Source organism: Colletotrichum graminicola (genome assembly GCF_000149035.1).
Source record: "Colletotrichum graminicola M1.001 genomic scaffold supercont1.8, whole genome shotgun sequence".
Taxonomy (NCBI): Eukaryota; Fungi; Ascomycota; class Sordariomycetes; order Glomerellales; family Glomerellaceae; genus Colletotrichum; species Colletotrichum graminicola.
Genome location: NW_007361012.1, coordinates 952,903 through 964,196, shown reverse-complemented (window position 1 = coordinate 964,196; position 11,294 = coordinate 952,903). Strand labels below are relative to the sequence as shown.

At 53.0% G+C, this 11,294-nt stretch overlaps 1 protein-coding gene across 1 annotated transcript; it reads left to right on the top strand.

Annotated features, from left to right (window-relative positions):
* Nucleotides 1-8,970: 8,970 nt before the first annotated feature.
* GLRG_02943 (uncharacterized protein) lies at nucleotides 8,971-10,860 on the top strand (the record flags this gene model as incomplete). Its single annotated transcript, XM_008093628.1, has 3 exons — nucleotides 8,971-9,501; nucleotides 9,578-10,212; nucleotides 10,266-10,860. The coding sequence occupies 3 exons, from the start codon at nucleotides 8,971-8,973 to the stop codon at nucleotides 10,858-10,860; spliced, it is 1,761 nt and encodes a 586-aa protein (XP_008091819.1).
* Between the last annotated feature and the right edge of the window lie 434 nt (nucleotides 10,861-11,294).

The window sequence follows — 11,294 nt, the reverse complement described above, 5'->3', positions numbered from 1 at the left end:
ATCGATCTGTCTCCCGGAAGGAGCGCCGGGCTATGAACTCCCTTGGCTCTTAGGGGAGATTGGCGACACGGAACTGAAGATGGCACTATTCTTGTGTAATCAGAAAGTTGTAAGGAGAGCAAAAGGCAGTTTTGAATTTGCTAGGCTTGAACGGGTAGTCATGGGTTTATTGAGGGGAAATTGACAGATGCGTTTCGTTGGATTAGACTATCCACCAGTTTTGGCATTGCCGCTAGTTGCTGACAACTTGAACTAAGATCGACCCTGCGCACCACAGGTTCGGATGTATGTTGCCATCTGATCCATCTCACCCACAGGTGATCAAAGGCAGGAATACCGGGGCGGGCGACCCTTACACCAGAGTTGGCATGCGTGAGTGGCTTCCACCGCCGCGTTGTTGTACTGCAAGAGAAATCCGCAGTGCAATGAGACAGAAACCTGGATTGGTCTCACTCGAGCAACACCGCGATTTCCTACTACTTAGAGTTCAACTTCTGATAAGCAACGCCCCAGGATGATGAATGAGAGTAGAGGCTTGCTCTCCGGCATTTCTTTTCTCGGCGAGGAAATCCACCGCATGGATAGTGCCACTTCGTGTACATGTCGAGTCACACTTGCAAACGCCTGCTCGAACATTGACAGACAACAGGTGCCGAGCTGCCAAAGATTTCGAACCGTTGGTGTGAAGGAACTTCCCCGTGTGTTCCCTGATTTGTCTGCCTTGTAAACCGCGGCATGTGCAACAGCCTCTAGTACTTGTGGCACACGACTTTGAGTCGCTGCGGATGTTGCAACAGCACATGGCCCATAATGAAGCCATGGTTGCAAGTAACCGCTCTCATTAATCATTGAAACCAGTTCACTTAATCAACTATCGGTCTCGCAATGGGTGCTGGAACCACCACTACTCAGCGGGGAGTACAGAACCGTTGATGCTACTATCGTTGTACTTGTTTTCGTCAGTCCCTTGGCGGTCAGAATGTTGCAGATCGAACAAGAATTGCCCATCCCCGTATTCATGCCTTCCGGTAGCGTAATGGGAAGTCAACAATAAGACGTGTTTTCTACGCTCTTATTCTCTTCACTAGTTATGGCTTTGCCTCGAATCCCACCCCCGCCACATTTCGCTTCGCACATGGAACACTCACGGCCGATTCTGTGACCAGTTATAGACACGATAAAAAGTCGGGAGCCCATCACCGTGGCTTTACATAGACGAAAGCTCGCGCTTCGCTGGGAAGAACCTCGATAGGGTCAATCATGACCCTTCCTGGGGATTGATGATTTCTTGCCGGAGGGCGGCGGAAAATTGCCAGGGGTCACCTCGACAGCAAGCTTTCAAAGACCAATCCCGTGCTCACGGAGGGAAGGGGGGCTGGTAAAGCGTTATGCTGTGTCTCGTCGTCATCTTTCGCCGCCAGGGTGGATGTCGAGAAGAATGCTCATAAAACAGACACGGAGCTGGCCAACACCGCGTTGACAGACTGACGACAGAGGCGAGGCCAATTGGGATTCATATGCCCACAAGGCGTTGATTCGTGCGGATACCTTAACTTTTATTCTTTCTCCTCTACAACGAGTGACTTAAAGTCATACCCCTGGAGTGCCACAAAGAGCCTTACTGAGCGAAAGACTGTCAGCAGGCAAGGTGGCAATAGCATTCTATTATGCCCCGGGAGTGGAAAGGGCAAAGCTGATGACTGGTCCAGCCATCGGAGTCCCAGCTTCGGTGCCAGGTTTTCTTTTCGTCACGCGCGGCTTGATTGCTGGAAGACACCGCTTCCTGCTAGAATCCTCCCAAGCCGCGCGATTGTAGCAGGAACTTGGCTGTGGCAGCGCAACACCTGTCGTCATGAAGTGATGCATACAACCTGTTGATATACTCTACTAGCTTTTGGGTATCTCATGGGGGCTTTCCGGGTTCCCAGGTTCCTTGACCTTACCAGCCAGAACTCTACCTAGCACAGACTTGCATATATTACAGTCGCCATCTACGTTTTTGGTAGATCTGTGACTGTTTAGAATCCGACGAGCAACCTGTTTGGAACACTGAGAAGTATTGTTAGTGTCACGCTCCGCGACAAAATATTGATGGCTTTGTTTAGGGTCTTGACAGCGTACACCGTGTGCAATTGTCTATGATCAAAGCGTGGAGAACGTTACTCTTCTACACCAGCACGATCGAGTAATTGAAAACACGCTTAGTGGTTGCCGCAAAAGTGACACGCATTTCTATCTTGCGTGCAATGGGGTCGAGAGGTAGAGACATCGAGTCGCCACAAACATGAGGTCTCGTCCGCCCTGGGTTCTTCAGTGGGAGGCGGTGCAAACAGTTTCCAGCATAACTTTGCGCACAGGACAGGACGGAGAGAACGCCTCTTTTTACCAATATGGCCAATGACGGTTTTGGGTATTATTTACGTCAGCGAGAATAAGAAGCCGGGAGCACAACTCTTCTTCTCAACTCCGTCAGTCAGCTTGCCTAGTCTCGGTCGTAGCCGGGTCACTGTTTGAAGCGTATCCCCGTTATCCGTCTCTCAGGTGATGGATAATCATCGAGTCAAGGCCTTCTCAGTCCTTGACTTGCCGTCACAGGAGCACAACAATAATTTTAAAGAAGGAATGGTTCATGTATATATGTGTGTTCTTCATGTATCTCATAATAAGTGACATTTAAATCGCCGCACCCTAGCTTTTATGTGCAAACTGAAAAGCGCATGCTGGAGCAAAATGTTAATTAACTAAGCTACATAAACTCAAACAACGACCTCATCAGACTCACACACAGCTTTTTACCTAACCGCGGTGACGGAAAATGAGAAAACTGGTTGGAGACAAATTTCACAGGCAACTGACTTGGATATTGCCGAGACCAGGACATGCAGGCCGTCAAGTATCACAAGCCGCCGAAGGGGCTCACCCTTGTGATTGAATGTTGAGAGGGTGGCGTCCGCTCTACGGCAAGCCCAACACAGGTGAAGGAGGCGCTATGTGTTGAGCTTGGAAATAGCTCGGTCATGTGAGTTTGAGCCGCAAACCTACCCGCCAGTAGAGCAATTACCCTTCACCGACCCTGTGACACTATGATCTCCGCATCTACCAATGCCGACAAGTAGTTGTCGAAGAAACCCCCATCCGGTTTGCAGTGACTGCCGAGGTTTTGACTTACCTTTAAGAAGCGAGATACCCCGCAAGAGGCGTGTCGGGTGATTGAAGCCTCTGAGCTGGTCCATCGTGTTGTCTAGACACCGGGCACCGACCGACCCAGAGGCCGTTTGCGTCCGCGTTGCCGCTCACTGTCACATCTCGCTGAAGCGGCATCGGTCGGCGGGACGTTCCGGACCCAGTCCTAAAACAGCAAAGTGCCATATCAGTGCTGGCCAATCCAGTTGACCCCACTGGCTGCTGTGTGGAGCCATCACCTCCTATCACGCCGTTCCTTCACCGTGCGGAATTTGAGACCGTCCCTCCTCTTTTGGAACCTCAGAGTTTGAAATTGGGCAGTCATATGACGATCCAGCCAGTGAGAGTCGTTGTCGTGTTGCCGGCCGCATTGCCAGTGGCCGGAGGAATGCAGACCGAGATGTGACGAGCCCGGAAGGGTGGGGTTCCTTGGGCTCACCGGGACCCGACAGGGAGAGATGTGACATCCGGTGTCCGTTCCCGCCACCCTCTTTTTCTCCCACCCCTTCAGGCGCCGCCAATAGAAGTGGTTCGGTCAGATGTGAGTATCATATACCGACTTCATTGCGGTTGGATGCTCCTCGTTTGATGGGACAGGATGGCGAAACCGAAAGCCTGGAGCGACAGAAGACGTATACCGATGAGACGCTCAGCAGTTGATTTTGCTGTTGTTCTGCCTCCACACAGCCTGCAGGCTGACAAAAACAGCCGGCGCGATAGCTATCTGAAGCGCAAATCCCACCAGTGTGTGCGTGACGTGCATATGCCGCTAATTATGGACACACATTGACGGTGCCAGGTCGCCAACTCGGCAAGAGAATCTAGAGGAATAAAGACCTAAGATTTCGTTGGAGTGGGGATGCTCTTGATGTTGGACCTTTGACGAAGGAATTGACTGAAGTTGCGTCGTTGTTTGGCACGCCTATGAAGGAGACATAGTCACTATGCAACTCAAGGCAGGTAATTCGTCAGTCGGCACCAGATTATGATAACGCCAGCTCAGCCCAAGTCCAAGTCCCCAACCCGGACCCGATGTACATGCCAGTTTTTGATACGTGACCTTTGTCACAAGCATGCCAGACGTGGGAAAGCATGTTCGGTCTTGGGGCGGTTGCATTGCATGGCCACAAAAGGAGAAACCCATGACAAGGCATGCAGCAAAATGTTGCGAGCTTCATCTTGTTCGAGGGGAAGCGCAGATGCAGCGGGATTGGGAGCGGATGATGATTCGTGGTTCTGGCCAAAATAAAGAAAGACTGGGTTTGCTAGTGTGGGGGTGAGCGGAGACCTATCGGAAAGAGAGTTGCGGTGAGGCTGGCGGTATATCCCGGTGAGGGCACTGGCGTCATTGGCCAAAAGAGAGACAGAGAGAGAATCGGAAAGAGAGGGCGGTGGGCGGTCGCAGCAATTTGCTAATTGCATCGTGGGGCGGCAGGGAAATGGTGGTTGTGATCGGCCTGAAGCAGCCAGCCTACCATGAGGGCGGATACCGAAGGTGAACGGGCGAGGATTGGGACGCGAGATAGGGAAAGACGTGGGTGCCCAGCTCCGTGTGAAGGGTGACTTGAAGCGCGACTATGCACCAACTAACTTGGCTTAATGAGTCGTTGCGACATGAGGTTGATCTCCGAGTTGATGCTCGGGTCTTTGGCCTTCGGGCGTGGAGCCAGTTATGCTCGTTTCGGTGAATTAGGCCGTTGATGTCTAACTTGGAAATACGGTTAACTGTAAGATGCATCTTATAATTGGCTCTCGACTCTGGGGATCGAGGTATTCCGAACGTTTCATTGGAACTCGAGAATTGACAGGCAGTTGTCAGGGTCGCAGCCCGAAGGTGGGAGAGCGGCGACTCAGCTACCTCATCTCGTTACTCGGTGAACGGAAGGGCAAGGAGGTGGCGGGCAGGACGAGGCCATAGGATGAGGAGGTGCGGCGCAGTGCAGCGCAAAGCGAAGGGGACAGGGTCCACGTGGTGCGCATGACATGTCTTTCTTTGCCAGGGCCATCGCTGGCATGAGGTCGTCGTCGGAGGCGCTCCCATCGTCTGCTGCCTCGTCGCAAATTGCCTTGCCCAAAGGAATCTGGTGAACTGATCCTTCGATCCGGTCGGGCAGACAAGACACAGACACTTAGTTGTAAGCGGCACTCGTTGACGGGTTAAGGCAAAGTGACATGACGAGACTTTACGAGTGTGACATGATTTGACATGACGTGACAGGACGCGATGAGATGCCCGGCCCAAGAGGTCGAGTTTCTGATTCGCACCAGTGGCCATCCGGTTCCCGCTTTTGTCCGTGGTGAAGCCGCACACGTGCCAAGTGGACGGGATATGGCTGAAATGCCCCTCAGCCGAGAGACATGGAGACCAGACCTTCACACCATCTCTGGTCGGTGAGCGTTCCTAGTGGGCTGTTGAAGATCATCGGCCGGGCCGTAGGCTTCACCTGGCGGGCTGGGCCTTCTTGACCACGCTGGCGGTTGCTTGGGTGGGTAGAGAGGGACTGATGCATCCTGCGAGACTGCCTGACGGCCTGTCGAATCCCCTCCTTTTGGCGATGATATCCGTATGTGCGTGAGCGAGTGTCAGTGTGTCCTAGACGAGGCCAGATACTCATCCGTCTATCCCCGATCTCATGCAGCTCGCTCTGTATCGTAGCAGAGGGCGGGTGCTGTAGGTTTTGGGGCTGGCTTGGCTTGCTCGGTTTGGTTTGGAGACGGCCGTTGCAGTGTTGGCCCGAACGCCGAACGGGGGCGGACGCCTCCATAATTTTCCCTTGATTCAAGCAAGCATCTCGTCTAGATCTCAAAGTGGATCGCGGGGAGGGTGGGAGGCGCTTTGGAGGAGAGGGGATACATCAAGGACAGCGAGGAAGTAGGAACAAATTAAGAAGGCGCAGAGCAAAGAGCTAGGAGCTAGGTAGTTGGGAGCTAGGTGCAAGGAGCTAGGTGCAAGGAGCTAGGAGTAGCGGTTGGGCGGCAAGAAGAGCCGTCGTGCTTTCCCCCTCCCTCCTGCTCTCTTTCCCTTTTCTTCACCTACCAGCCTCAGACTGCGACTGGGAGGAAGCTGCTTTCACCGTCGGAGCAAGTCACTCCCCTGCCAAAAAGATATAATGATGTACCTTGAAAATGGAACCGTCATGGGGGGAAGGTCTCTCTGGCCCCGCCATTCCACACTCACCACTCACCACTCACTCGCGCACTCATTCACTCAGTAATTATCGCACTTAACCCACCTTCATTCAGCTTTGTCCCACATTCGCTGCCCCTCGCCTACCCACATTTTGCAGAATATGGTGCGTGCGTGCGGTCGAGTGTGGGCATATGGAGGAAGGACAGGAAGGTCATCAGCCCCTGGACCCCTTCCTGTTGAGTCTTGACATGACATGACATGCTAGTGGTCCGTCCCCCCCCCATGCCCTCCTAGGCCAAGGTGCTGTTTTCCCCTCCTTCCCTGTCAAGGGTTAGAAAAATAAAATAAATCGGTGCCGGGTCAAGCGCTCCGCAAAGCCTGAGTATTCGTAGCAAGGTGTTCATTGTGCGAGTATCCGTACCTCGCCCAGATGCAGCGCATGTCATGGTTCACCATGGTCCGGGGGGCACGCCACGTAAACGGGAGGAGGAAAGCCACAGTGCAATGGCAGATCAGCAAGAGCTCTGCAGAGCAAGTGCGGGTGCGGCTTCCTTTCCGAGGTGCAGTGTGCAGCTGGAGTGTCAAAGCTGACTTCATGTTTTGGGGGTTTGGGCATGCGCACATGAGCAATGTATTCTATTGGCAGTTGCCATGTTGTTGAGCCGTTGTCGTGGGTGGGTATGAACACAGGCCAACAACAGAAACGGATGATTAGGTAGAATATTTCGTAAGGCCGGCCGATTCGGCTGTGTCGCCCGTCCACTTCCTCTACCCGACGACTTTCCCCCTCGTGGTTGTATCGGGTGTCCTGCCAGGCCTCCAACTTTTTTTTTCCTTTTTCTTTCTTTCTTCTTCTTCTTCTTCTTCTCTCCAAGCGTCGTTCCATCAGTCTGTTTGCGAGATCGCGCCCATCTTGCATCGAGTCTTTACGGGGAAGGTGTGGGAAGTACACTAAAGGTAGGAAACCCTTGTGTACCTAAAGAAGAAAACAAGATACTATATAAACTGACACAAGGTCAAGGGAGGTAAAGTGAGCCACTAATATCCACGACCCTCGTCCACCACCGACATAACTGGATTACACAGTGACCTAAAAGTCAGTTTCAGTTACTGTACGGCGATTCCTGTTCAGCCCTTGGCAAACATTGGCAATAAGCAACCAGCAGCTGTATCTTGGCCCCGGATAGGAAATCGGGATATTAAAAAAATACAAACGTCCCATCAGCACAGAAAACATCAGACCAAAATCCCAGGCTCGGATCCAAAGCCCAGACTAGTTTACCTAGGTAGACCCTCCCTACGAAAGTCACAACCCTCACTCAGATCACCCACTCACTCAGCACCGAAACCCAAGCCATCCCACTCTCTCGACCCGAAACCCACAACATCCACGATCCCTGTCACTGAGTGGTTCTCACCTCTTTTTCGACACAGAAGTGGCCCTGATCTGGTCACACATTCATCCGTCTCTTTTATCAAGCCCCAGTTTTTGACATATGCTACGATCAGAAAGAGAGAGAAAAGCTAGGTATATCGATCATCTTGACTAGCAATCACCGGCTATTCATCGTGCCACCACCTTCCCGTCTTGTTCATACTGCGTTCCTGGACTGAGAGAATACACACACACACACACACACACACATACACCTATACACCTCCTACACATAGACATTTCCTAACCCTCGTCCTCTTTTCCTTCTTCCCTCCCCGTCAATCTGAGTGTGACATCCCGGGCCGGCGGCCTAGACTGATCGGTACTTTGCCAGAAGTACCTCCCGTCCTCACTTTGCATGTTCCTCGTCTATCGTACTCGCACACGCCCGCAAATACACACACACCCACCCCCCATCGAAACCATATGTTTTGAAAAGTACCTGTACCACCAGGGTCAGTCACCACCATCACCACCACAATCAATTACCTCCATCGCCGCTCACCCGACCTTATTTGGGTACGTACAACCACCACCCTTTTGCCGTACACTAGGTAGGTACCTAGGTATATGCAGAGGTGCTATACCTACCAGGGGGGACTGGCCCGTGCTTTCTTCCCTCTTTTCCTCTCTGGTGCTCTGTGCACGTACCCTTAAGTCTTGACCGACCGACCGACCTTATTTTTTTTTTATTCGTGCACCTTCGGCCTCGGCCTTCATCCTCCCATCTTCACACACCTCGAGTTGGGACGTTGAATTGGAAACTAAATGCCACTTCTTTTATTCTTTTTTTTTATTTTTACTTTTAGTGGTTCTCGACCCGTCCGTCCTTGCGGTGTTTCTACCCGGTTCCCGGGTCTCAATTGCTCTCCCCAGCCCTCGGCGCATTCTTCTGTCTGGCTGCTCCCCGCAGAAAGGGCCCGTTTCTTTTACCCCTCACTTTTCTCTGCTCGCACGCTGCTCGCGTCGGTGAATCTCGGTGGGGCTCTGCTCACACAATCTGCTCCGACTTCAGAGAAAACGCGCGACAGCCACTCGGAGCAAAAAGTGAAGAGCGAGGAAGAGGAAAAGGCACAGGGCTCTTTTGCTCACCACACACACTCTTCTCGGCATCATACCTTTTTTCTTGTTTGCCACACACACATATAACGCTTTTACATCGAGGATGGGTCAAGGGTAGTTGCTGCTGTGATAAAGGGATTTAGACAACATATTTGCAAGCATGCATCCGGCTCCGAGCCTGCTGGAGGCACCTCCGAAAAACGGCAGTGAGGAGTCTGGCAACAGGCCCCAAACCGGCTCGCCCTCCATGTCGCAACCTGAATTGCCCCAGTCTCAGCACTCTCCAGTCCAACAGCATGTGCAACCGTCGCTTCAACAGCAGCCACAAGAGCAGCAGCAGCAGCAGCAGGTTGCTCCTCAACAGCGTCAGTCTTCGCAGCAACCTCCTCCCACTCCCGGCCAGTCGGCTTCTCCTCCTCTGAGAAAGGACACCAATTCGTCCATCTCAACTCAGGCCACTGCGGCCTCCGCAGCCACCAATATGTCCGCGGACACAAGCAACACATCGTACAGTGCCGACACCTCTCCTAACCTAACATCCATATTCCATGTCAAGGATGGCTCCGACGTCTCTAACCGGGTCCGCGCGAGCAGGAGGCGAACCGGCCCTTTGTCCCAGCAACAGAGAGAGAAAGCCGCGCTTATCAGGAAGCTCGGCGCCTGCAACGACTGCCGTCGTAGGAGAGTTGCAGTATGTTGCCTTGATCTCCAACCCAGCTGTGTCTCCAAAAGTGCTCACCCCTGCTGACTGTTCTGCCCTCGTCAAGTGCCATCCCAGCCATCACAACATGACATGGGAGGATGCTGTTAGGAAATATCACAGGTCTCATAGCCCAACGATCCAGGACATCGCCCCGTCCATGTCCGCGCAGCGTCCTCTCAGTCCTGCTCCCGTCATGAACAACGTGAAGTCGATGTACGCGCAGGACCCTCAGGAGATGGATATAGACTCTCCAACGCCCCCAGGACAGCACCGACTAAGCGAATCCCGCATTCGTACACCACTCCCGACCGGCCCCAGGCTCGACAAGCCGCCAATGTTGCCGGGTATCGAGAGCCTCAAGTCGGATCTGCAGACAAACGTTTCGAGGATCCTTTCTACGCCCAGCCGCAGCCGCTACTCCAGCGCACAGGCTCTACTGCTGTACTGGCAAGACGACCCTGACTTTACTGTGGGAAGTTCCGTCAAGGATCTGGGAGAGGTTTTTGACCAGTATTACCGGTATACGTTTTCCATCACCACGATCCCGTCTGCATCGGAGGCCTGCAAGAGCCCTTGGAGATGGCTTTCGCGGAAGATCACCGACTTCGTGGAGGACCGCGATCAACGGGATGTCTTGAAGATTGTCTACTACAATGGCCACTCCTACCTGGACGGGAACCGGGAGATGGTACTTGCCAGGTGAGTTGCGTGCTGCGGGATTGTTAGGCGCCTGCAAACTGACCTTACCCCAGCTCCAAGGATAAGGACAAGGCCGAAACGATCCGGTGGAGCGGCATCCAACAGGTGTTGGAGGAGGCTTGCTCGGATACTCTAATCGTCATGGACGCCGCCTTCTTCCCGTCTTCGAAGATGCACCGCCAGCAGGGTGTTTTGGAACTAGTTGCCGCAGCCGTTTCCGAGGAACACTTTGATGCCCTGGACCGCTGCACCTTCACAAAGGTGCTCACCGAACACCTCAAGACGCGCGCCTCCCAACGCTTCACGAGCCCCTTCTCCGCGGCAGAGCTCCACTCGAAGCTGCTGTCCAACTACCCATCCCTCGTCCAAGACAGGAATCCCGAAAGGGAAACTATCACAAGCTTTCCCTCGCCGCTCCATATGCAGATGTCCGGAAACGCTCGACTACCCTCGATCCTCCTTGCCCCACTAAACATCGGCCCCTTGAGGACGAGCTTGCCGTTCAGTACCGAGGGCCAGCAGCTCGTCCTGTCTTTCCGCATAGGCGACGAACCCATGGACATAGATAACTGGACCGAGTGGTTGAGGATGATGCCAGAGGGAATCAAGGATGTGAGAGTCGACGGTCCTTTCCGGCCGTCCAGATAGCCCTTTCGCCGGCTTTAATGAGTCGCCGTTTTATACGTTTTATTAAATCTCCCGGGTTCTTTGTACGGAAGTATTTTCCGAAAAGGGGCATCTCAAGGGGAAACGAGGCAGCGAGTGACGACGGGCAATGAGTATGCCGCCACCGAGATTGCAGGTACTACTTACTTCTGCTCTCTCTCTCTCTCTCCTCGTCTCCCCGCCTCCGCATACAGCCCAAACACCTCTTCTTTACCCAGCCCGTCAAAGGGCCGACTTTTCATGCGTTAACGATTTATTTTTTTCACGACACAACTGCATCATTCATCCCTCTCGTCAGGCTTGGGGGAGGGCGAAAGGTCGGACGGAGTTGGAGAGTCAAAATTCACAGATCCGTACAGAGTCCATACCCAACAAACACAACTGGCATTCTCCTCCGTTTATATTTCATTTTACTG